This window comes from Anopheles gambiae, chromosome 3 (genome assembly GCF_943734735.2).
Source record: "Anopheles gambiae chromosome 3, idAnoGambNW_F1_1, whole genome shotgun sequence".
Lineage (NCBI taxonomy): Eukaryota > Metazoa > Arthropoda > Insecta > Diptera > Culicidae > Anopheles > Anopheles gambiae.
Window position 1 is genome coordinate 35,345,098 of NC_064602.1, and position 27,708 is coordinate 35,372,805.

The window sequence follows — 27,708 nt, forward strand, 5'->3', positions numbered from 1 at the left end:
TATATTTACTTCCAATTTACGGCGCGTCGTGAATCATCGACCGTCAACTGACATCGATTATTTTAATTAAAAAGTATCAAATGGTTGGGGTTTGGGTTTGCGGCACCATCCCGAAGTGTGTCTAGACGCCTATATGGGGGGATGAACGAACCAAGTTGACCGCTTCGGTAGAGCTCGTGCCCCGGATGACTAGAACCGCCAGTTGTTTGGAATTGGGTACGGAGAGAAGCCGTCATCGTTGCCACTCTTGTGGTGGGGAACAGAAGGGATCAAATATCGGACAAATGAATCATCACAGCAGGTCCCGGGGCTCCAGCAGCGGACCAGATGACACCGGCCAAAGCAACGCCACCTGTATACCGGGGATTTGTCGTTGTGCGACTTCTATTTCTAACAAGCCACTTCTGTCCTCTCTCCCTGATAGATGACCTGTTGGAGATCAGGTTTCGATCCTGCTTTTTGTTGTTGTGGCGCCATCGGAAGTGGATGGATCCTGATATCTTCACCAGCTTGGTGTGGTATAATCTTCGTTATTGTAATAAACGTTTATTTTTACCTTCGAACCCGAACAATGACCATTGGGAGGTGGTTTAATGTGGCCCTTTTTTCGCTAGCAGAGTGTCCGGTTTGGTAATCCAACACCTTGTGCAAGATGTTCTTGAGAGTTTGGCATCGCGGTTTGGAGCGATAGACAACAGTAAAGTAATGGCTTCATCCGGTGTTTCTTTTGCATTGTTGAAGGTTGTGGTGTTCTTCTTGGACAATTGACGGTAAAATGCAATGTTTAATGCTGGTGATAAATTCTATGAAATACCTGACAACTTGAGGGTATTGATGTCTAGACTTATGAGTCTTTACTCGTCAAAAGATTTTCAAAGAAATGGAAATTAAATATATAAAAGATACAATAATGATTCCTTCACATGTTGTTGAACTACAATTGATATCTCTATTGATCCACTTATAATCTATGATTTCTGAAGGTGTGAACACTTACATCAAGTGCTCTCCATATTCCACATTTGCACCAATTTCGACCGACCAAACCTCAGCGGTCTGCCGCCAATTGATACATCCACTCTAAAGTAGCAAAGGAAACTTCAATAACAACAACCAAAACCCCAACCACACCTCTCTCTCTCTCTCTCTCTCTCTCTCTCTCTCTCTCTCTCTGTCGCTAAAGGCAGCGAGCATCTGGCCACTTCTCCAAAACTACACCGGAAGCTAACGAGGAAGTATGCGCACCGAAAAATTGTGTTTTGCAAATGCGCCAGGCCCGGGCCCGCTTTCTTTCACTCGGGGGCTCGGGGGGTTTAATGTTTTTGTTTCTCTCGGTACATTATGTTCGCCGTCCGGAGCTAAAATCTACCGTTTCAACCACCGAAAAGTGCTGTTGCACGGCTGGCCAAAAACGGACGGACACGGAAGACGGTTCGGTATGAGTGTGTATGTTTTTTTTTTCTTCCGTTCGTTCGTGCTTTTGTTGTATAGGAAAAGTAACAGCAGCACAATTTATGCAATCAACCACCACCACGGCGGCGGAGCACACGGCACAGGTGGTTCTCGGTGAATCGGTAAGAAATTATGACGCAAGATTACTTACCGAGCCACATACACACAGGTCGAACCAAACAGGAAAAACCAATTCAACCGATATTGGTGCAATAGCGAGACAGAGAGAGAGAGAGAGAAAGGTTCGATTTTTCCGTTTTTCCTCGCGCCCCGATTACCATGATCATCTTCATGATCGAGGAACTTATTGATGGAAGAGTAGAGAAGCCTTTGTTCAAAGCCAACTTTTAAAGTAAACAGACACATACACACATACCCCATCCAGAGGTTTGTGGCCGATGAAAAGTGGGAAATTGCGGCGGTGGTGCTTCGGGCCAATTCCTCCAAGATTCCAATCAAGATTGGTTCAAGATTACCAACAAAACCAACGCCGGGCCTCGGTTAGGCGATGTAAAACCTTTACCAAGCTCGGCCCCAAAGGTACCAACAGCATCTAAATAGCAAACCAATTTCGATGGCGAAAACTACGCTCGATTGAAAATGTGATGCTTCCCCCTCTTGGGGCTTGGGGCGAGCTGACCGTTTTAAAGGTCTTTAAACCTTCCTTTTTGGAATTGAAGTTGGAGTTTGGAGCAGCAGCAGCCAACAGCAGCCAACACAAAAGGGATTGAGTATCACCCCGTTAGGGCCATTAGCACTACCCAAAAAGCAGAGGGGGCGGGGTGTAGAACCAACTCAACCGTACGTCCGGCCGTTTTTCCGAACTTGATTCATGAAAACTCATCGTCAGAGAAGCGTTTTTTTGCAAACTCCTACTGCGTACTGTCTGGAGCTTTAATAGTCGTTCGTGTTCTCTTGTTGGGGGGTTGATTTCCTTCCGTTTTCCCTCCCCTTGCACTTTCAATCACGTACCAACCCAGCAGCTCAGTTTTGGGTACGTTTCGTGTTCTGATTCTTCAAGGCGACCAACCAAACGGCGACATTGTTCTTACGCATTCATCCGATACGTGAGGGAAAAATGCGTGAGCTTATCTGGGAAATGCCAGGGAGGTGGTGATGGTGGAGAACAAAGATTAGAGGAAGACACCGTCCCTACCACCTGTAGCCGTCTGTGGTCTGGGTGTGCGTTTTTTTTCGGAAGCAAAGGGAAACACCAATGGGGATTTAAAGGAAAAAAAGCAGAAGCAATACACAGCAACAGGGTGTTAAGCTGCTGTAAACCTCGATTGGAGCTGGTGTTTATCGTGCTCATTGTCAACAGGTGGGCAGAAAGAGGGAGTATTCTGTAAAGCAATTCTCGTTCCCTGATTGTTATATCTTCTGAAGATGGGATTGGAACTATCCCTATGGAGTCTTCGTGTGGTTTTGGAGGTGGAGATTTTAATCCCTTAGCGTTCTGCTTCCTTTTATTCAAACCGAATCTGTTAAAAGAGCTCTCGCATAGAACGTCCACTGTTTTTCCAAGCAAATGTGACCCACTTAAGCCTTTTCTACTCTCAATTTCTTCGATACACGCCGATTGCTGCCACCGGTACCATACCGTACACCGTAGGCAAGAGATGCTGTCATCCTGGTGCAGTTTCTCTTTTCTTCGCTATGCTTGTTTGTTGATCGTTCCTTTAAAAGCGGGTCACTTTTACTAAGCAAAGGCAGCAAAACATACATACAAACAAACTCATCATTGCGGCGCCGCATTTGATTCGCTTTGCAACAATATTGCAAAAAGGAGCGTTTTTTTGGTGTGGATCATACCAAAAGCCCTAGGCCGCACGATGATGTGAAACAAAAGTGAAAAATGAAGAGATTTATAAACAGCATTAGGAGAAAAACATAACAAACAGACGAGGAGGGTAAAAAAACGCTTCAACTAGGTAGAAACAACTAGTCGGTGGAAATGGAAATGTAAAACAGCAAACATTAGCTAGCAATTCTGTGCAAAGAGTGGGGTAGCGGGAGTGAAAAGCGAACGTGAACACATGCACGAAAACATACCAATCAAGGGAGAGAAAAAATGTACCGAGACAGAAGGAAAAAAAGAAAAAAACAAAGAACGAGAGAGAGAGAAAAAAAAGAGAGAGAGAGAGCGAGAAAGGAAAGAAGCAAAACGAACTAAGATGGATTATGATGAGTAAATTAAAGGCACGAAACACTGGGCAATTGGGCAGTACACTGAGAAGCAAAGACGAAAAACAACAAGCAGAAGAGAGGAAAGGAAAGCCAAAAGGTTTCTGTGTGCAAGATCAAGAAAAAAGAAACACAAGAACAAAGCAAAGAAAAAAGCTATTTTTAATGCAAATGCTTTTCCGGAAAAAGGAAACAACAAAGTGGAAAACTCTGCTTAAAAACTCATAAAAAATTGCACCAGCCTGCCGAAATGAATCGATCACAAAACGAGATAAGAAAATCAAGATAAAACCACAACACTTGATCATTTTCTAATAACACTTCCGAGCGAAAACATGCCCCTTGACACACAGGGGACATAACTTTTACCTGCTCGTTTTTAAAGGGGTGATGGTGATTTAATTAAATTGCAACAACTTATTAAAACGTATGCTTTACACTGCTGGTGGGCTTGTTTTGATGGACATTGACTTTGCATAAATGGCCCATAACGGCAATCTCTTTCATTCCACCATTCGGTGGGGATGAACCTCGCAAGTCTTTCATTGCCCACAACCTCGGTCGCGCTGTAGTTCATCATCATTTTTTTCTGTTTCGGGCGGACATCAAAAAGCTCCAACTCCACTTTGTTTCATTTCCCCTTTCCCTCTCTCTCTCTTTTTCTCTGTGACAAGTCAAAAAAGACGCGTTAAGCGTCTTGGCTGGACAGGAAATAGAAATTTAATCTTCATTTCTTGGAGCTTTCAAAAGCAAAACAAATCACTCCGAAAGGGTGCGGGAAGGTGATGGTCCCCGGGCACTGGGGGTGGTGTGCATAATTATGAGCATAACATCTGCCGGGATGGCAAAACGTGAACAAATGAATGCACAAACTGTCTCTGCGGAAGGGCCAGACCAGCGGCCAGAAATAAATAACAGGCAATAACGCGCGCGCGCAACTCCTCCACGCACCAAGCGCACACACCTTTCAGTGTGAACGAACTCTCCCCAAAAATACAAAACAGAGGAAAAAAAAAGTTGAGAAAATCTTCTTAGAGGTGAAAGAAATGGGCTCTTCCTCCCTCCCGAAAATATAAACGGAGAAAAATGGGGGACCTAAATGCGGGCGCGGGCGACTCGTTCGGAGCGATGGCCCACCTCAGCTATTTAATTCAATTAACATAGATTTTTGCTCCATTCCCCAACCGCGGAGAGGGGATATGTCCAGCAAACGGGGGAGAGTGGGTTTCGGGGTTCCGACGTCATTGCGGCCACCGCACGTCGTGGTTGCAGTGGACGCAATGGCGTCGGTTTTATGCATTCCGATCAAGCGCGCCCGGTTGGTTGGAATTGGCAGCGAAAATATGCAGCAAACCGGGACCGGCCGAGGGGCCGAGTGCCCCATTCCCATTCTTTTGAACGGACCGAGGTAGGTGGGTATGCAAATCAGCAATGCGTTGCTGTAGTAGTAGTACTGCCTATAGCGTAAAAGCGGGGGACTATTCCTTCCGTGAAAGTCCGCCTCAAACCCTTTCTGTTGGTCGGTTGTTTTTTGGTTCCGAGGTGCTGATTCTTTCTGTACCATTTCTTCCGAATAATTGACGTCTCAGACCGGTGACCACACACACACACACACACACAGACGAGTCGCAAGGAAGAGGCTTCACACTTCGATAGCTTCTCATTTGTTTAGGGCCGGCGGTAGTATGCCGTTTGTCTACCGCAAGAAACGGCAAAACTTTATACCATTTTCCATCAAGCCCTTTATTCAACCAATTTGGCAGGGAGGGAAAGAGGGGCTTTCTATTATCATGCAGACATACCAAGGCCCTTTCCGTTTATGGTACACCTTGAGCCCCCGTGTAAGGAAACCGAGAAGCCCCATAATTAGCCTCCATTGCACACACACACACTGTGGCGGCCAGTTCTGGAGCCAGTTCGCTTTCCGTGACACGGTACCCGATTTCCACCGAAGCTCCTAGTCTTGCGAGAGACGGTTTTCCACGAGGAAGAGGAAATGACCATGGATTTATTGCACCATCGCCACCGTGTGTGTGTGTATGTTTGTGCTCATTGGAGTGGTTAGGAGACCTCGGACGGTGCGCGCTAGCGTGAATGAAAACGCCCCAGCGAAAGGGCGATTGCAATTAAAAAGGGGGAAAAACACCTCCAGAAAAAAGGGGGAGTCCCAATTCTACATCCAGCCAAGTTGCGTTGGGTTATGCTCTATTCCCACACACACACACACACACACACCCGTACAGAGGCGGGCGCACTTGTCTTCTACGACGGTGTTCTGGTGAACCGGTTCCGGTACGCTTCCTTCCCATTCCGACCAACACAAGGGACTCCGCGTTGAGTGCTGATAAGCTTCGCGGGGCAAGGTTTTAACGCCCCAGCGTTGTTTTAATGCTGCTACCATCAAGGTGGTGTGTGTGTGTGTGTGTGTGTGTGTGTGTGTGTGTGTGTGTGACCCGCAGAGTGACCCTTTCATTATTCAAATTCAAACGCAACCGTTACTGCTAATGCACGGCAATGCAGATAATGCCACCCGGGTGTATGTTGTGTGAAGGTATGTTGAGAGACCATGTGGAAGGGGATGGGACTTGGTCGGAGAAGGGGTTGAAGAATAGTTGTTTGTTGTTCTTTTATTTATTTTTTTTTCAGAATGAAACAAAAGCAAGTGTTCATGGGGGAAATTGTAAGGAATGAGGTTATTTTTTCTTTTGTTTTTGATATTTTGCTGAATATAGTTTAACATTAAATCAATGAGAACTATTTGCCGTATTTTAAAAGAATTAAAGCAATTTTTATTACTTAGAATAGGGGTCAAATATACATTAAAAAAACCATTTTAGCCGACTTCATTGCACTTAAAATAATAATAGTAATAAATAATGGTTTACATAATAGAACATTCCATTCAAACGAATCCATTCAACTTCAACATACCATAAGACGTTAGAACCGGCGTAAGACGTTAGATTCGCTTCCTTTTCAAACGATTCCATTCTATCGCAAGCAAGCTTTTCTCATGCTCAAACCAAACAATATCAATAAAAAAAACGCTCCCAAAAGAACATACAACATAACAGAGCGCGCCGGGAATTTTGTTCGTTCACTGGTTTATTCACTGCAACGGTTTTCAACCCCACTCGCCCTCTCGGTCTCTGGGGTCAACAAATAAGGGGGAGAAGCTCAACCCGAACATCAACCCGCCCGGAATGGCAGGTGCATGATGAATGTCGGAACGACAAAAGGTAACCGAGAAGAGGTAGCATCAGCAGCATAAAATGTGAAACAATGGTTGGCGAGCGCTGCAGCCAGCAGTCAGCAAATTAAGCACAGAAGGTGCCATATAATGGTCGGTGTGCGATTGTAAAACAATGATAAGACGCTGGTGGAAGGAAATCCCTTTGCTCTGCCCCCCCCGTCCGTTTGCCCACAGAAAAGGTGCTGATGGTTAGGCGGCGGATAAATTAAGTATAAAGCGTGTTTGCGATTCTTGCCGGTACGCGGAATAAGGCCCAAGATACCATTATACGACGTGAAGATGAGTTTGATGGCGCTGAGCGAAAAGCGTATGATTTTCGATTAGATGAGGTTTACATTTTTATGAAATGAATGCAAAAGATAGCAACAGACGTTGTGACAGAAGAAGGTGTGCAAAACGTTAAACTGAGACAAAGTGCAATGAATTTAAGTTCACACCAGAAGGATGATTGCTGTGTGGGAATAAAAGTTGGAGGAAAACTTGGAAAGAAGTAAACAAAGAGGAAAAAAGGAAAAGTTTTTATAAGCTTCATTTGAAAGCCGCGAAAGCTTTCAGATGAAGATTGTGTTTTAAATACTCGTCGCTAGATGGCGATACTGCACAGCGAGACTTTTAGTTACAACTCCCACCAGCAGTGGCGCTAGCGTCGTAAGCATTCACATTGCCCCTGAAAGTATGCAAGAGCTTGCGAGCGTAGCAAAACGAACAGTATGCAAGTTGCTGTAAGCGCTACTCCTGATGGTATGCAATTTGCATCACAGATTTCATCGGATCACGTTCGCAAGGAACAAACACGTGCTCAAACGAATGCATTTTTTTGAGTTGCATCAGCTGAATTATGATTTGCATAATTGTGAATTAATGAAGACGATGATAATCTGTCTTCGATTCAAAGTTGTTGCAAACATTTTGATAAAAAAATGTACTGCAAAATCAATTTAATATCTCAACGCAACTAAAAGGGCTGATGGGCAATTTAAACTATCAATTAATGCTGGTTTGTGACTCTTTGATGCCTGTCACAAAAGAAAACACACACAAAAAAACCGCACCACCCATGACCTCGAGCAGCAGTACGCTGTTTTTTTCGGTCAGTTTTCCCCATTTCCTGCTGCGTCATTTGCCGGTTGATGGCTCGGTGGTTATTATTAAAGGGAGAGAGAGAGCGATGTGAATGATGATTTGTCAAACGACCAAAGGACAAAAACTAGTGACATGCACACACACACACACACCACGTGCCTCGCCCGCAAATTTGATACATCACGGCCCATCATTTCGATATCACAAAAATATTGAAGCATCGTTCATTTGAAGTTCAATGAAATTGACTGTGGCCGGCTACACTCCGGCGACCTCCGACCGAGCGGATCCAAACGCAACAAGAACGAAAAAAAAAACAAACCCGGGAAGCTCTCTAGGAGCTAACCACCAACCGGAGCGTAGAACACAAAAATCGCCACCTCACGCTTATTTACCCGATGATGGAAAACGTCCAGCCGTTCATTGGCCCATGGTAATTAAATATATTAACACACACAAAAATCATTCGCAACAAAAGGGTGAGGAAGGAGGGGGAAGGAAGATGGAAGGGGTTTTTTGGTTAGTTGGTTGGTTTTTGTGTGTATAGTTCATTTGCTGTTTCATTAAACTTATCATCCGAGAGAATAAAAAGGGACAAACTTTGTGTGCTGCCGCATGTCGGGCGTGTGGCTTTACCATTCGCCCGGTAGCTGCTGCCGGTTTTTCATAAAAGTTTGAAATGTGATATGCGGGAAAAAGGTGGTCAGGAGGATGTCTTCTCCTGCTGTGCGGTGGTGCGTCGTGTGTTGCACGCTTTTCCTCTTCGGACACAACGAGGAGGAAAATTATGATGGACACTTTTTGGGGGATTTTTGTTTTTTTCAATACTCTTCTACCCCGAACAACAACGCCCCGGCAGAAGGTGGTGAAAAGTGTAAAACTACTACCCAAAAACACGGGGGTTACATTTGAGTCCTCTCTCTTTCCTCCGTTTCAATCCGTCGACGTCTTCTCCCGTTTCAAACGCACCGGTGGCAAACGGTTTTGCAAAGAAGAAAATCCCATTAACCGTGTATCATCATCCGTTTCATTACCCTTCTCGATGCTACACCGGTGTTATGTTCGGTGCCCGAAAGCGGGAAAGCCGCTGGTTAAAAGGATACCACTGGCCTGGTGCAAAGCACTGTTGTTTACCCCTTTACCCCTTTTGAGGTAGTTTTTTTTTTGCTGTCGTCGTTCCAGGGCACAATCGGATCATTTTTTGTGCAAAAAAAAACAGTATCGAACTGTGAGTTTGTGGGGACATAATGTAAGGGACGCTGCTGGAAGGACATCGGTAGGTACTCTCCTGTTTCAAACAGCCAGGAACGAAATACAAGAAGCTTTCTTTAAACTCTCCCGTTCTTTTTTCGTGATTTTTCCACTACGTCATGTATTTTGTGCTGTTTGCCATTTTTTGCCACCAGTATGGGTATAAAGCCAGCGCAATTATCAACTCACGTCCAAACATTTCGACTGTGCGTCGTCGCGATGAGGTCTTGTATTTCCTCCCGGCTTTGATCCCATTCGCTTGTCGCAAGCCTTTTTGAATGGATTTTTATATTTAGCAAAAATGGTAGAGAGATTGTTTTTCCCTCCCCTCCGGTATGCTCTATATCCCACGATGGACTATTTTTTTTCTTCCTTCAGCACAAGTGAGGGACGAAAAAAGTGGACAGATTTTTCTATTTGCTCGAAAAAAAAACCCACCCAAACTCGAGTACTCGATGACGCAAAGCCACCGCTACCACCACCACACGAAATGGGAAAAGGGTTAACACAGGGCGCGGGCAGTATCCAAGGGAGGGGGGAAATTATTATCAAAAATTTTAACCGGAAGAAGATCCGGTTTGTTTTTTTCTGCTTCTGCTTCTACTGTTCACGTTGCCGATTGTTGGAAACAATGATTTACAGAGGGAATGCCATATGACCCCTCCTACCGTTTGTTATTAGGCAAACTATTGTTTTGAAAAGTAATTCATTTCACGTTTTTCACAAAAGGAAGGTGTGTGTGTTTTTTGTGCTTAGTGAAATGTCATTTGGAAAGATTGTTTATGAGTTTTCTGTGTAGTTTGAGGGTTTCTACCTCTCTCTCGCACATGTTAGTTTAATTGTAATTAATTCTGGTTTTTTGAGTAACGAATGAGAAGCGATTCATGCCCTGAAGCTGATAATAAAGGCAGTTGCCGTTGACATCTGCTGTAAGGGTATGATCTTTGCTTTCGATAATGTATCTGGTTGATGAACTACAATTTTTAGATGCTCAATTCCACTATTTTAATAAGTAAAAATAATATTGAAACTGCTGTATCATAAAATCAGAGATTTTAGACAAAATGCTATTTAAGAGAGGATTTAAATACGAAATCGAATAAAAATCATATTGTCATATCAAGAACTACAATAAAATAATCAATATGCAACAAAAACGACAAATAATAAAATCAATTTAAAGATAAACCTAAAGCTCATATGCTAACAACACTCCCATACAAGCAGATTACACCAAATAACCTACTAAAAGACGTCGAATGGTGGGCTTTTATTCGTGCGTTTATGATGCACAGCTCGAGTTACCACTATTACCAGCGCAATAAACTGCCAACCTTACCGGTGAAGCATCATAACGCTGGCAAGTTATTGGACAGTAATCTTCCGACGCCACCCGGGTCAGCTTCCCAGCTTCCCTAAAAAGGCGCTTCAGCGCGATGAGTGTGTGCTTCTTCACCGTACCCCAGACGCCGATTCCCCACGATTGACAAACATACACACAACAACACACTGCACCCAAATTACAAAATTAAAACACACCAAAATACCCCAATTTGGAACGCCAACATATCGGATGTCGCGCGGGCGCGCTCAGAAACATGGTGCACCCGGCCACGTTGGACACAGAAGTCGAGCGCGTATCCAAACACGGTCAAGAGTGTCAAGGTGTCACGGTGTACACTACCGATGCTGTTTGCTGTAAGACATCCTGCTACTTCTCCTTTTCGGCATTCAGCGACCCGCTGACAACGCACACCGAAGTGTCGCAAGTGTTCCCCAAAACTGTGAGCAAGGAAATGGCAAGGACACTGTTTGTTTGTGGCGGCGTTTTTTAATGGAGGAGGTGGATTTGGATATTTCTGAGGTTTGCAAAACGCTCAATGCTCGCATCACGCATCACGATGATGGATGGCGTTATGAATATCGAGATCAAACGCAAATACAACTTCATCAAATCCTTCCTCGGTTCCTTTTTCGGTTTGACACCGGACAGCTTTTCTTGAGCCCGTGTGCCAATAATAGCATTGCCCCTAATGGAGCAATCGGTCCCGTGCCCATGGGTCCGGGGTCCATTAGGGCCAATTGAAGTTTTATAATCCAATAAGTGCAATCAGGGAGTGACATAAGAACCGGAACTGGCTCGTAAAACCAATTCCCATCCCATCGAGGGACGTGCGTTCTCTCAGGTGTCCGCCGGGCCACCAGACCGGTTTGCAGATGCAGATGGATGAAAACACTCAGCAAGTCACGTGGTAGGACGACCTCGGGACGACACCCGGTCAACACACGTACGGTTGCAAGCGGTCCCTGTACACACCCTGGAGGCTAAGCAGGTTCGGGCTCCGGGGCATTCGCAGGAAGACAGCGCCAGTGGTAGTAAATCTTAAGCCCGAAACAATAAATCTTAGGCGCTCTTGTGCAGTTGGAGGACACACCATACACTGCAAATGGCCGTGAAGAAATGGTGTGTGTGCTTGGGTAATTTAGCAGATTAACCAACGCTCGGAACGCCGGTTCGGAGAAGAATACGAACGGAAATAAGCGATGGTAATTATAAAATAGATTGCGATGGCTTTTCCCATTTTGCTCGCGCGGTTGTTCTTCGCTTCTTGTTGCTAGCTTCCAGCTCTTGGTGGCGGCTACGTGGCTAAAAGGCGAAGATCCTTCTTGCTAACTCCCGGAGAAATGATAACGAACGCGCAGGGCAATATGATTATCCTATCCGACGCTTTCCCGACACGGGAAATTATTTTTTCTATCACCTCTCCGTTTTCCTTCCTTTGCCTTTTACACTCCCTAGACGCTATCAGCGTAGTTTGTATGATTTGTTAGTTTACCCGGGAAGCGAACGTGTCCTCGGCGCCATCGATCATTGCTTCAAATTCGATTCGCGCGCGCGCGCTCTCTTCCGGCCCTGATGAAGCCATTATTCATGCGATGGGATTTCCCTCGCCCTAATAGGGATTGTAGGATGCAGCAACGTGACACGTGATGAACTGACCCTGCACAAACCCTGGGCCCCGTGACCGTATAATGAATTCGTTGACATTAGAATTGCAGCATGCTTTCCTCGTTCTGTCTCTCCCACTTCCAGGCTTGCTAGGTTGCTGGGGAGTTGCATTCTGATCGTAATGACACGCAAAAGCATACAAACCACGGAACACGCACTCGCCAGGGGGAGGGATCTTGCGAGAACAATCAAAAACAAATCCACCACTCAATCGCTTTGTTTGTGCCGGTGTTCGATGCGTTCCCTCGTTTTCCAAACGCAGCCCTAAAGCCCAACCATCCCGACAGGAGGAGGATGTGGTCAATAAAGAGAGAAATTTGCGACAAAAGGACAACCGCCGTGCCGTGCGACAATTAAATCGATCATCCGGCTTTTGTGGCGAACGCAGCAGCACGCGAGGACGGCGAACAGATGTGTTTGTGAGCGCCCGAAAGCCTGTTAATTGTCCCGATCCCGGGGAAGAACGGGATCAAACAAAAGGTTCCAAACGAGAACGCACGCCGGACATCATTGCTTGTCCTTGGGCACACGCGCTAATGGTGCGAGGAGCTTGTTGTTTGGAGGGATTGTGTCATAAATTGTGCTACTAGTTGTTGCCCATTTCAAACTTCCGGGACGGGTTTGAAATGTTGCGTTCCGTTGTAGGCAATTTAAATCCTTCGCTGATGGTTCGAGCTGACTTTAGGAGTTACCACTGCGGAGGAGTCCTTAGAAAGAGCGGGCAATGCAAGAAAAGGCGATCACCCTGTGTCTCGTTAATCGCCTTCCGAGAGATAAACGTTTCAAACACACACACACAAACACCCAGAGAGATCAATTAAAGACTCATCAGGATCTTCAGGATTCCAGGCTCAACCAGTTGGAACCAATAATAGTCGCTGACGTGTGCATCTTTTGCGCCCGCGAAGCAAGGTCCGTAATTATCTACGGGGTCCTGTCGTGCCTTACAAAACGCATAGACGCATATCGAACCGGGATCGTTTCGGATTGAGACACTTATCACCTCATCAGCATGGTGTGCAAGAAGGGTCGGTGTAGTGTCAATTGGTCCCAACAGATAGTGAAAAAACGATATGACACCCTTGGGGGCGAGGAGTGTTCCTCGCAGAACATACGGTGTAACAGCGTCTAAAGCATACACAACACACAGTGGCCACGTGTGGTGATTATCGTTTGACACTTCATTTCAGCCGATGTCACTAAGCGACAAACCCCCAGATGAACGTAGACGGGAGTCAATCGTAAGCCACGTACAACACCATTCGGTGCAGTCATAATGTTCCTCTTGCCTTCAGCGGTCTTAGATCGGCGACCGTGTGGGACGCTTTTTTCTTCATCTTCTTTTTGTGTCCCTTTTTCTTCTCCTTGGCATTGGAGTGCCCTAAAGTGCGAGTTCCGGGCGTGCCGGAGGCGATGAAGTGTCGACGTGTCGCGCGCCTTTATGTTTGCCAGATGTTGAGGAGAGTGTGGAGTGTCACCCCCGGGGCCGTTTTTGGGAACGCTGTATATCGATACATGATGGGTGTGTGTATATGCATTGCTCCGGATCCGTGGCATATTGTTTGCGTGCGTTACACACAAAGACATCACACCGACGGGGCATTTTTTTCTCTTCTGAATCTACCGTCTTTGAGCTATTACTGCCACCTTCGAGGATTAAAGACGAGGCGTTGGAGAGGAACAAAGGGGAACGGCAACCTCCTGCCGGAAGATTATGGGTTTTTGATCGTTTTGAGTATGTGTATCGTGGCCGTTGGTTTTTTCCCTCTCTTCTCTTCCTTTAATTTTGGTTTGTTTGCTGGGTGTGACCCAAGTCACCGCCGGGGCTTATGTGGTCGGTTTATTGAAGGTTCTTTTTTTTAGGCTTTAAAAAAGCCGCAGGAAACAGCACGAGGTGTTACAGTTTTCTATTATTCTTGGCCTTAAGGCTAATGAATCGTAAACTTCAATTGGAGCAGTTTTTTTTCTCTGCTCTGTATTATTATTCCATTGCGCTTAAGGCGTTTATTTTGACATCTGTTTTTGGAGGTGATTTTGTTCCTTCTTTTCGCTGTTCGTGTTGTTTTTTGTTTGAATGATCGACACTTAACTACTGTTTTCGATTGCTTGAAGTGATCATGATCATGTGTTTTTTTGTCTTCTCTCCCGTTTGATCCCAACATTTCACCACTTTGTTCTCCTTTTTTTTTGGTCTTTAGCTTTGCTCGTGTAGGAGATATGCGTGGCCAAACTCAATAATGTAGGCCAAACTTTAACACTTCAACAAAACTATTCGGGTTAGCCCCTCAGCCGAACACGAACAGGGAATAGTTTTTGTAACGGATTTTTCACTCCCCATAAAATCAGCCACCTAGAGACACAAAAACACACAACACCACTCGCTCAAGCAGGCTCTTCAGAGTGTGCTCGAGTGTGTTTTTTTTGTGCCCGCCAAATCCAGCGCCGATGTGCGTTTTTATCGCTCTCAAAACAAAACGACACTCAGCGGTGGTGGCGGAGAACAGACCGATGCACCCTTTTTTTTTGCTGCATCCCAATTCAAAAACTGCATCCCAACTGGATGGCCTGCGAGTGTGCACCACTGTACACAGAGACACACATTCACTCACTCTATGTTCCAGCTGTATGTCCCAACAAGTTGGGATAACAAAAATCGAGACACATCGGGCCAAAACGGATCGTAAAATTTTATGACTTTGTTTTCTCGTTTTCCCATTTCCTCTCGCCGGGCTATTTTTGAGTGGAAAAAACGAGGGTTGTGTGGTACACTTTCAATCAGTTCCATGCGAGCTCTAAAAGCTGGCCAGCTTATCAATCTGCGCGAACACGATCCCACCCGATCGCTAGTGGCTTTCGAGCCAATTTAGAAATATGAAAACAATTTCAAAAATTTTAATCCCCCACCCAGGGACACGTACAAAACGGCGTTTTTTTTTTGGGGGGGTTTAAAAGGGTTTTCAGGTGCCGAGAGGTTTATGACTTTTTATGACACACACGCGAGGCCCGGTTTGGGCGACCGCGAAGCCCTTCTGCACAGCACAGCTGTTGCTTCTAAAGCGCTTCTTTTGCGCCGAGCGATTGCCCACAGCATCACAAATCAAAGCTCGTTCTGCTCGCAAACGAACCGCGCGTGTTAGATGTGTAGAACACGAACTGAACACAAATTATCAATACTTAAGAAGAGTGTGTCGCGCGCGCGAAAGGTTAAGCCCAGGCCCCGGGTGTGTGGATGGGAAATTTATTTCCACTCACAGCGCGGGATGTTGCTAGGGCGATGGTTACGTTTCCCGCCGGCTGCTGTTGTGTAGGACGATGGTTTCCGGAAACCCGGTGCGGATTTATGGATTTATGGACGGCCCAACGGTCTTCTGTCTGAACACGACTAACACACGTTTTACACGCCAACGCTCGAAAACCTCGAAACCGATTATGCTTGAAGCTGGTTGGGGCTGTCTAGAAGGAAACGAAAGGAAGAAGGCAGAGGTCACACACATTGCATGACCGGCTCGGGTTATGTGTGTGTGTGTGAGTGTGTGGCTTCTTCCGATCCATCTTCCGGAACAGGTGGGAACATATTTTCCGCCCGCTGCCTTCGAGGGGTTCCCTCACTAACCTAATTTCGTTCCTGCACACCGCACTGTTGTGCCCCCATTTTGGCATTTCGCTATACCGCGGAGCTGGCAGCAATTCAATCAAAAATGATAAACGGGCACACAGCGAACAAAAATGCGGGGAGTTGGTGTTTGCGTGATGGACTTTTTTTTATTATTTTTTCGCTACTCTCGCAAGCAAACATCCAGGAAGGTAGTCTTGATGAACGAGCGACATAAAGCGGTTAATAAGAGTAAGTTCCTATCAAACATTGCATAATTGCAGGCGGTTTGAAGACTAACAGGCACGTGTGCTTCAAAAAACGCCCACGTGTATGCAATTTTAATGGCAAACGAACGGTTTAAAAGAATGAATGCCACCTGGGGTAAGCTTTCCGACGGAGCAACAAGCAAAAAAGCTTAACATGTAATACTTTTCCTTTTTTCCGTACCATCTTCCCACCACAAAAAAACAATCGCGTCTACGCGGTTGGCATACGACGTTTCCCCTGGCGACAGACCATATTGTAGTCGTCGTCGTCGTCGTCGTCGTCGTCGTCGTCATCGTTTGTCATGAAAAATTGGAAAATGTGATCGTTTACATTCTCATCGCCGTGTCGCCAAGAAGCCACACTTCACTGCCGTTGTTGTTGCTGGTGTTCTTATCCTTTTTTTGTTGAGTGCCCATCATTCATCATGTTTCCAGCGTCCCGTATCTGCGCCTATACCACACATACCTGAACACTCGCGCATATCGTAGATTGCGTGCTCAATCGGTTATTGAATTTTTCCTCAATAAATAAGCCCGCGAGACAGCCAAAATAAAAGACACCAAGGACAGATAAAAAAAAACAAGCTGCTTCTTGAACTCCACGAAGCGGAGGAGCACTTTCCAATGCTTAGTCATGGAGAAAATTGAACATTCCTTGTAATACCTTCCTTCGTAAGATGTTCTCCCTTAGGAGATCTTAAAAGACAAAAGGCAAAAGTCCCTTCGTGTCCACACGAAAACCCACAATGTCATGTTTCAGTAGAAAAGGAAGCTCAAATAATATCAATTTAAAAGCCCCACCTACCGAAGGGGGAAACCACAAAAATTCGAACAAATCTATATCCTATTGGGACATCCACCGGTAGCAACTCTTTTGGGACATTTAATCCGCTTTTCACACAGCTAATCACTCTGCTACCTTTGCTGGAAAACCTACTTCCTTCGAAAGAAGAAACCTGTCCAGAAAAGAAGAGGAATATAATCCTTTCCATCCAGTCTTACGGTAAGGATATCGATTTCAAAGTCCAGTTCAATGTTCGAGTGCCCAGCTGACGGCTTCTGTTCCGTTCCAATTTCGGCGTTCGTGCAACAGATTGTAAGACACGACGATGCCCGGCATTCCAACTGCCGATTTCGATTTCGATTGCAGTAAAACGGAAGCTGTGATCTCACAGAATCGAAGCCACCCAACCGTTTTATTCACATTCTTACCCTCAGCCAGCGGGGGGAGGCGAACAAAACGAATGTTAAAGAGTAACGCACCGATCACACCCGACACATTGACATTGAAATATGTACCACGTTGTTCTTACATAGGACCACGCGCTTGCACAGCCCGATTTCAGATGGAAATAAAATCCAATAAAAATAGGTGCGACCTTACACACTCTACCTCGAATTTGTTTGTAGCGATTGTAGCCCCGAGGCTACAAAGGGAAAAAACACACACTCAAACACACCGACAAACGTTTAGCTCATTTCAGTGAGGTGTGAAGCTCGAACACGGCTTGAACATTATAAAACTAAATCAGTTTCCTTCCCCGTGTCTTTCCGGCGTCTTTCACGCATCGATAGACAGCGCAAGGCACGCGCACTGCGCCTTCGTTTTGACGGGGTTTCCTTAAGACGCTTAAAGACATTGAACTGAGCTGCGCGCGGTGAACGATCCTGTGGTCTAACTTTCAATCAATGTCCAAACAAATGGAATGGTTATTAAATGGGACTACAAAGCAGTGTACAGCGCACCACAGCGCACGGAAACCTTTAAAACAGGGCTCATATTTTATCGCTTTATGATGGTACACAACGCAGCTACATGCTAGTCTAACCTCATCCAGGGTTTTATGGAACATAACGTGTAAAAGTCTTCCCTTCACCCCCAAGGTTGCATGGGCCGCGGCGACAGTTACGAATGGGCGCATGGTTTAACGGTTTTTGTTAGTTCGTTCGTTCGTTTGTCGTCTGTCTCATCCTAAAGGTGGCACTCGTTAGTATAAGCGGCAGTCAATAATCGTGTCGCCAAATTGAGCACGAGTACGCAGCCGATAAGAAGGCACGAGGAGGATATAGGATCGCTTGCGATTACCTTTTGGGCGCATTGAACCGCAACGGACCCGGAGCTCTGAAGGTCGCAGAAAACACTTGCTCGGTGGTTGACGGAAATGGCCGGCTCGTGCCAGCAACGATCGCGTGCCACCAGCGATAGGCGAAGAAAGCTTCCACCTGAGCACTCCTGAGCACTCGTCCAATAAACCGTCACACCCGTGCACTTCAACGAGAGGAGGATACAGTTCATAAAGCGAATTGCAAGCTGCAACACGACCGAATTGCATCGCCGTCGTTACTGCGACGTTTTGTTGTGTGTGTGAGAGTATAAGCGTGGCACGTGAATGAATAAATTAAAGCGATCTTCTTGCCTTCTTTCACTCTTCTCTACAAGAATAAGAAGGACTATTTGAAGTCGCCATTGCGACTGCCGTGCGACCGAAAAATAATTAAAAACGTATAACCTTTTTCCAAAGTGGCGGAAAGGCTTACACACTAATAACCGTAATAACGATGATCGAAAGGGGCAAAAGAAGGCAAAAAAACTAAGGAAAGGATACACGAAATGGAAGAAGCAGTTTACGCACCTGTGTAAAGTACGACGGTAGAACGCAGCGCTGATCGTCCAGCCGCGAGCACTGGACGCGCTCGAGCAGCTCGAACAGATCGTGCGTTGCGCCGCGCAACCGGTCCGGGCTGGTGGTGGCGCTCTTGCTGCTCGGTGCGGTCGTGCCCGCGGACAGTCCATTCTGTTTCGCGTTTGCCGCTGCCGTCGTCCACCCGCCCATATGTTGACGCCTGTGTGTGGGAGAGGGAGAGAGAGAGAAAACAGTGAGTCAATTAAATGAAGCCTTTAATGTGATATTAATTATGTTTTATCTACGAATGGTCACCATCTACTACAACCGTCACCGTCATTCATTCAATGAAACTACTGCAGCACAACAGCGAACGAACTCTCAAAACCCACCGACGGATCGGATCAATGTCAAGAGGGTCCTTAACTCGCAATGATTGATCGTTGCGTTTGTGTGTATGTTTTCATCATTTTTCCATCACTTTCGAGCGGCCCCAAAACCGGCGAACTAATTGCCCTCACCGGTGCCGACGCTGCGCTTTTCTGTAGTGACCTCATGATGCAGACACAAGGGAAGACATATAGACGGTGCTACTGCTGCTGCAGCTTGTTGCACGACTACTGCAGAAACTGGTTCCAACTCGGAGCGATTACATCTACATCAAAAAACACGAACGTGTGGGGTGTGGTGTATCAGGGATTAGAACAAATTAATTTAATCGCATCCAAAACAGACACACACCGAACCTAAACACTGTTTGGGTCTAAACCGACCACCATCATGGTGGCGGCGGTGTGCGCTCACGTTTGTCATTATTTGCTGACAGCTTTAATACAAACGGACGACGTACATGGTGGTGGCCCTCGGTGCTGCTGGTGCCACGATTAATGATCGTTTACCGATCGCTGATTAATTGTTACAACGAGAGAGAGCGGTTAGGTACTCCCACCCAAGGGTTTTGGTGGTCGTTTTGAAGGAGGAGAAATAGTCTGCACATATCAGTACTGGACGCAACAAATGCAACCGTGATGGAACTGCAGAGCACTCAAACGTCCCCAGAGAACGAACCTTAAAATGCAACTGTAATTGGACGATGATGATGCATGAGCACGTCCTTTGCCGTCTCCTAACTAGCCCGCTTGATTGATGGTGCCATGATAAGGACATTCTCTCGCCAGCACCACATCAAGCGAAAATTAAATTCCATTAAAATTATTGAACTTTTCCTGAAATTGCGTTCAATTCTGGGAAATGGACCGACCTCCAAAACTGTCTAGGTAAATGTTTTCCGAATTTCCGAATGGTTTTGTTTACACCCCGAGAAGTGGTGATGTTCTCCACTTGAGCAGACGCTAAAATCCGTTAATCCCTCTTCAAACATTCATTATCTCGAAGGTGTAATAATGTTCAAACAAAACCCTTCCCCGGAATCCTTGATGCATCCCTCCTATTTTGATTGAAGTTGCGACTAGTACTCAAATTGCACCTAAATCCGGTCCAAATGAAGTCCACAGCCAGTGGACAGTGAGGACTCGGGAGTGTTAGCGCAAAAATGCCCTTCCCGAAAGAGCGACCCACTCGAAAGTCGAACTCGGACTGTTTGTTATTGTTGATGGTGCTGCCTGTCAGTTTGCAGTGCGTTGAGGTTATGCGCACATATGTGTGTGTGTGTCTCTATGCGAGCGAGAAAGATTTATTCATAATCAGCAACGTGCAAGAGGCGACAGGGGGATGATTTATGCACGTAACACCCCTTTCTGGAGGACCAGATAAACCAGAGTTGCAGCAAAGGGATACCCTTTTATCGAAAGCCCAGGGAAGCTGTTGAAGGACACAATTCGAACGAGCGACCGCTTGGTTGGCCCGTGTGTAATGCTAGTTGTAATGCGCGTAAGTGAGCATCTCTCCCCCAGTTCAACTCGAACGTCCGAATCGATGTTTCGTTTTGTACCTTTACAGCAACAAGAGCAAAAAAACAAACACACCCTTTAAAAAGAGGGAGGGTGACGTTCGGAAATGGAAATAGATCACACGCACACACGAGGTGCTCTTGTTGTGTGTTTGAAAGCAAACGGCGAATAATTTTTCATAATCACCAAACATTCAAGGTTTTTTGTTTTGTGTGCGTACTTGAAAGATTCCCTCTTTCGGTTTATTATGCTGAAAGGTGGTCAAACTGTTATGGATGTGTGTCTCATGCCTACCCCGCTGTGAGAGGCCAGAAGTACGGCAAAAGTGAGCATCCCCCATTGTATCCTTCCTGGCACCCCACCGGACGGCGGCAGCAGCACACAAAATGGCTAATGAAATTCAACTCAGCCCGAACGGAATCATAACCCTTTTTTTGCTCGCTAACACTGACACTACCGGCTTTTTTACCAATTTATTTTTGTTTCCATTCCAAACCCGCAACACCACCTGTCCCGTATACTGCTTTGCTTGATAGCGTATTCCGTGAAATTTCCATCGTCGGGTTGGGATTTTCCCTTGAACTCCCTGGTCCCGTCACTGGTCAAAGTGGAACGCTCGAACCACACTCGGAACGGGTTAGACGTCCACAGGGTTTGATGTTGAGTTCCCTCTATCACTTCCTCTCCTAGCTTCCTTTCTGCCGTTCCAGTTGCACTCAATGAAGATCATCTGCATATTCTGAAGTGCGCACTCCGGTGGTGCATTGCGCGGACGCTCCACACTCGTTATTATTGCACTGCTGCAATGGTTCACATCTTTGCTTCATCGCTTCATCGCTGACCAATGGTTGGTGCCTGTGTATAAGTGGTGGTTCCGGCCCACGCGCCCACTTGGTATAGCCCCGTATTTCCTGGGATCTTCGCAATTCCAATCCCTCGGCAGGGCCTCGGACGTTGTGTTCGTTGTGCACTGTTGCATAACAACCAGGTCAGTGTCTGGAATTGGAACCGATTTATCAGCCCCCTCCTCCTCTGGTTGGCGGTAGTGGTGATCTTTTCTGCCGGGAAGAAGGGGAGGAGGAGGAGTTGGAGCAGGAAGAAGATGCTTGGGAATATGTATATTCAAATATGGTTGATTCTCCAGTTTTAACTGACAGACCAAAACCAAAACCTACCGAGCCGCCCTAGCTGCAACTGACAGACAGCACACACACACACAGTCAGAAGGTAAATACGAATGGACAGAGTGTTTCAGACCCTCTCTCCCTTCTCTCTAACCCTTCGTTCTGCTCTTATTGGATCTCGTTTACCATCGCGCTCTGTTGCAGCACAGTACCGGAAGTACTTGCTCACTTGCTTGTGCTTGTGCAAAATTTATCCCTCGGCACTATTTGTTTGTTTTGTTTACCTCTGCATGTCATTCTATTCGCAGAGACGCAGAGAGTTTTCTATTATTGTACTTTTTTGCACTGCAAACTAACGCGGGCTTTGATATTCCGGAACTGTAATCACACACACACGATCGGTGTTGAGCCTCTTTTTTTTTTCTTTTTACTCCGGAGGTGTTTTATGACTTTGATCGGAGTATAAACATTGAATATCAAATATATGTGTCACTAGAATTGTATGGGTTCCCCGTCGTCTAGTGTGGGTCTCTAGTTTGCAATTTCAATTCTGCAACCTCATTTGCATTCCCAGCGCAGAGAACGAGACCTTCGAAGTAATGTGTTTTCTGTACTTGTACTTTTAATTGCAATATTTGACAGTTATGTGTGTTTTTGAAATAGATTCCTTGTGGCCCATAAAACTATGAAATATGCAACGATTTGTGTGTGTGCTCATTGCATGGCATAGCGCGTTGTGCTTGAAGAGTTTCGCATAAATTAGTAATTTAGAAGATTTAAATTACCGAATGGCACTTATTCGGTGTATTTTGATTTGCTGCTCTGCTGATGCATCTTGTGCGGCGGTACCTTTAGGGTCCTTCAACAACAACAAAAAACGGGTCACGCACACCCCAAAACGTCCCAATCAATCCCAATGTGCGTTCTGGTGCATTCAGTTCACTACTCGATTTGCATTTTATACGTTCTGCTGTGTTCAAAGCCTCTCTGATTGAAGTGAGCCCGGAAATGAACTTTTTAATTTTCACTGATCCAATCTAAACACCATCTCTCTCCCGGGGAAGACCCCTGAACGATGACACAACCTCCCGAACCCTCGCTGTTCCAGCAACGGGATGGGATAGCTGTTTTGCATACGGGCGTGCCGGGCCAGCCGGGTGTTGTAATGCTTCAACTCAACCCTTGGGATTTACCCGAGATGCGCACCCGAAAAATAGGTTAGAAAAAATGATTTAAATGTTGTTGGTTCTTTGGCAGCTTAATTTGGAACAGTGTCATCATTGGCGCAATGCGCTTAAACAAATATTTAGCACTGTGTCGAACTGTGGTTTCAGATCAAACAGTGTGATACGGGGAGCAGCAAAAAGAAAGGAGCAACAGATCAATTTCTAGATAAATAAGCAAAAGTAAGGGCATTAAATTGGAAGGATTACCTTTAAACAAATGATTTGACTTAGAAATTACTTCTACGTGGAGCAAAACAATCAACAGCGCCTTTCTTTATTAAAAGCGAACAAAACCCCGAGCAACGCGCTCATTGTTTCCATAATTCTTCATCTTTGCTCCAATTTGGTCTAATCCCTCAGTGTTTTTTCGTTCGTAGCCAGCTTATAAAAATCATCACCTGACAGGGGGGTAGGTAGGTAGCGGGACGTGTTGTTTGATGAAATTTCCCGACCAAATCCGTAGGGATAATCTCTTCATTCTATCTACGTTCGTTCGCATTTGAGTTCATCTTTTCCATCAACACCCCGCACATACGAGCGCGGTGGACTGCTGGAATCAGGGTGGTTTAGAGACCTATGCCACCTTGATTCCACCACCACCACCCGCCTCCGGGACAGGACAAGGACTTTTGCAAGCGATGTTTGTGTGCGTGAGCGCCCTCGTACCGAGGTTCAGCGCCGTTACACGGTTGGCTGAACTGATTGAAACGTAACGCCGCGTTACACAGCCTTCAATGACGCACCGTGCGGCCTAGCGCAGAAGAGGTTACCCCGAACAACTCCGGTCCCGTCGATTGTTTGCAGTTTGATTTTGATTTAATTATGTTTAACGCTACGCAAACGCCGACTACACTCGGTCCTTCTAAACGAGGCGAGGCGAAAGGGAGAGGGTTGCTGCAAAGAACTTCCGTTCTTCCGGCTTGTGATGGAGTTGGCAAGTATTACACTTTAAAAGTGCATTTTCAATATGATCCAACGAGAATGGAACTCATCTCATTGGGGGGAAAAAATCCATAATTCAACCAGTTTCTATTTGCTCGATCGATACGTCAAAGGTTAAGCACATGGCTGCATACTGACCCGGTTCGAAACAAAACATAAACAAACCGCCACACACAGCCAGAAACACGCATTAAGCTCAATCAGCGGCAAATGATGGTGACCTTCGATTCCGTGTCGAAGGGTAGATGGGCAATTTGCCATTTTAATACAAACGTGTACCACATATAAACCAACACAACTGGCGATGCATACCTCACTCTTCTCAAAGGATAACAATTAAAAGCTAATGCTCGAGAGATTGTGCCATAAACATTCTGGGCCCGGCTTTGGTTGTAAACTTTTAATGCTGCATTTGCAAGCAAACAAACATCGGGACGGGCGAAGGCGACGAACCCGACAACGAAGACGACGGTTGAGAGAAGCTGATTAGGCTGCCTGCACCGCGCCTGCACGGTTGAGTTATGGAAAGGAATGATTATTTACACTCCCAAGCCCGGTATGCTTACTTTTGCCCAGGGTTACACAGTTGTCAATGCAGCATGAACGGGCGCCTTACTTTTGTTTTGCAACGACCCCAGAATGGAATGGATGTTTAAACTTCCTTACGACCGTGTTGGAATAGGAAAAATCAATTTACCATCAATTGTAACTATCATTTGCAAGCCCAAAGACCCAAACAGAGGATGCACACGTAAACAAATCCGGTACGGTCTGCTTCACTCTCGGGCGCATTATCTGCAACAATCTGCAGCCGACGATTTCCCAGTTCAGTGTTGTCCCACGGTTTCGCTAAGCCTCTCCGATGCACAACACATCATTATCGTGTTTGCGGTGGTGATGCATTTTTCCCAGTTCTTAAGCGCGTCCCGCAAAGCCGCGCGAAGCAGCGGGAGGTGTGTTTTTGCATAATAGTTCATAAACCTCTGAACGATAATAACAATAAAATTCGACACAGCAACACAGTTTTCTCGACAGCCTGGCTTCTTTTATATGGCACAAATTGAGGTCCCCCTCTTTTTCGTTCCCTCTTCCAGAAAGGAATCGATTAATGATGTCTTACACCCCGTCGTCGCCGCGTTTCGTGTCAAGAAATGGTACCACACACGCACGATGCCGTTTGATTGCAGTAGGGACGGAGGGACAGAACCGTACGACCCTTTTCTTCTCTTGCAAAGTTGCTGCTTACTGCAAGTTTGAGTTGCGCAAAAATAGAAGCGCAAACCCCGAAATTTCATGTCATGCAATCATTTATCACCTGCACAACCGTAACCATCATCATCATCGACTTTCTGTTACAAAAGGAAATTACAAATGATGATGCGGTCGCTCGTTCTCGGGGGATACATTTCTGGCGATTGAGCATTCAAATAATAAGCCTCTTTTAGCGGCTTTCCCTTCAAACTAAATCCTTTTTCCACATGCATGCAAAGCAACAATCATATACCATACTAATGCTTTCTTTTCTTTTTCCACTCGACAAGACGACGATGGGTGTTTATCGGGTGGGGATTGGGAAAAAATATGATTCTATAAAAAGCCCGGCCCGGTGAAAGCGTAATTGTTTAGCGCCATTGTTTGCACGAGCTGGAAGTTGTGCGGTCGCGTTTAGAGGGAACGCAAAGCGAAGCAGGAGAAAACCAAAGGGTGAGCAGCAACTTCCACGATTTCATAACGGGCGCTATTAAGTGATGTTCTTTGCTGTGCAAATCTTTCTCCGTAAGCTTGATGCTTGTGATGGTTTGTGATGATCTTAAATCGTGCGGGATTACGAGATGTATTACCATTCTTTGCTCACACACACACACATACATAAAGTTTATATTTTTATGCGTTTCATCAACGAGCAGAGAGCTTACGATGCTTCAAATGAGCGTTTAAAACTCTGTCATACACGCGAGGTGAAAAATGCGAAAATTAAATATTTCACACGCATAAAACCATCGACCAAACCCGTCACAGCCGGTCCCGGGGTGGTACAGAACTTTACGGCCTTTGCCCATTTGTTTCTCTGCTTTGTTCTGGATGTCTAATGCTGCTGTGTGTAAGAGATATCTTCTTCCGCATATGCTTAGGAAACAAAAAGAGAAACAAAAAACACGGTTTCACGTACTCCCCTGGTATGCTTGGACGACATTCTTCCGCCATTCCCTTTAAGTGACCAACGCGCTGACGTTCCTTTGTAACACACACCAAAAGAGTCACATTTCTAGAGCTGCCCAATTATGAGCGTGCCAAAACGCTGGCAATCTCCAGCAAACAGAACCGTTATTTAATAAAAAAAAACACGACCGAACCCGCCAAATCATAAATCAAGAACTTTTAATAGCCCTGTAATAACAATGACTACGCACATATCCTCCCCGTTTGTGTGTGTGCGTGCCAGAGTCCAACGGCGCGCCAGCGGGCAGTTTGGGAAAAATTACTCTCCAAAAAAAAGAAAAGGAAAGGAACGGAATCCACCAGTTTCCCCCTGCCAGCGATTCGAAACTCAATGCCTCCGAATGCAACAATTTCACGGCAGCCAAGACGCACAGCCCGGTGGCAAGCACAAAACACCTTGAAAGGCCGGCCAAAAATCGTTCCACGGTTCCCACCAACACACCCCTTTTTTACGCTCAAACTCTAAAGCGCAAGCGTGAGTAAAAAAACCCATATGCGCGAAAGATTTAGATAGTTCTTACGCCCGGTTTCGCCTCAATTCTTTCTCCGCGACGCGACAGAATCGACAGATTTGAATACAAGTTCTATTAAACAATGGCTCCTATAGCCGCTCGTACGGCAGCAAAACAACTTTCACTTTGCCCACGGTACCCTACGGCCAAACGAAAGGGAACGAAAAGGAGGGACGCCAAAACTCTCCCTACTTTCTTCGCGCGCTTCTTATCCTGCTTTATCGCGCCACGGCCAAGGGGTTTCTGCGACGTTCCCTCCGTGTTCTATTAGACCGTCAATTGTGCGTGAGATGCACGCGAGCCGCCGTCTTGTCAACGCAGCGATTTGCATTGTTTTCGGGCAGGGGAGAAATGGTCTTAACAGGGGAAAAACCTCCATTGAAAAGACGCGGAAGGGAACAGGGCAGCGTGCGGCACCGTCCGTTAGGGTTTTTTTTTGGTTTTTTAGATCGCGACGCTAATCGCGAAACAAGTTCCATCGAACAAGTTATGCACAACAACGGCAAGAACGCTCGACGCGTTCGTCAATCAACCACTTGGAAATCGCTTGGCTGATGGACGCTGAGACGCTCGAAACCTCCTCCCCCTTGTACGCGCACACCGGGAAAAGGGAAAGTTGCTTTGTAGCGTCCGCGCAAACCATTCCCTGCTCGCGCGCGCTATGGGAAATTTGTTTTTCTTGACCGGATTGCATTTTTTTTTGTTCACTTTAATAAAAGTACCATTAATCTGCCTCCGTACGCGGTGGTCCTTGATTTTTCATTGCTGTCCAGTGAAGAGGGGGAAAATGCACACAGCTTGTAGCGGCTTTAATCTTCCAGCAGCAAAACGTTAAGATGACCATCATCATCATCGTACGAGAAGGAAAGTCGCACGACCGTTCAAAGTGTCCCTGTTAGCTCCGCGCGCGCGCACAAAAGACGTGAAATGTGAGTGGAAGAAGTTGGAAGATGAAAGAGGACCCTTGAAAAAAAAAGTATCGAAAGAATAAGCGAATCGATCGAACCGACGTTAGCGGTGCTTGATTCTTTAAGGCAAGAAGAAGGAGAGAAAAAA

General features: G+C 45.9%; 1 protein-coding gene across 15 annotated transcripts in view; it reads right to left on the reverse strand.

Moving 5' to 3' along the window:
- LOC1271375 (rap1 GTPase-activating protein 1) overlaps positions 1-27,708 on the reverse strand; it is a 161,353-nt gene that overhangs the window by 47,902 nt on the left and 85,743 nt on the right. For all 15 annotated transcript variants that reach the window (XM_061657907.1, XM_061657906.1, XM_061657902.1 and 12 more), the window contains one exon: positions 18,728-18,938. In XM_061657907.1, coding sequence (XP_061513891.1) covers positions 18,728-18,938 — 211 coding nt within the window. The remainder of the gene's footprint in view (positions 1-18,727; positions 18,939-27,708) is intronic.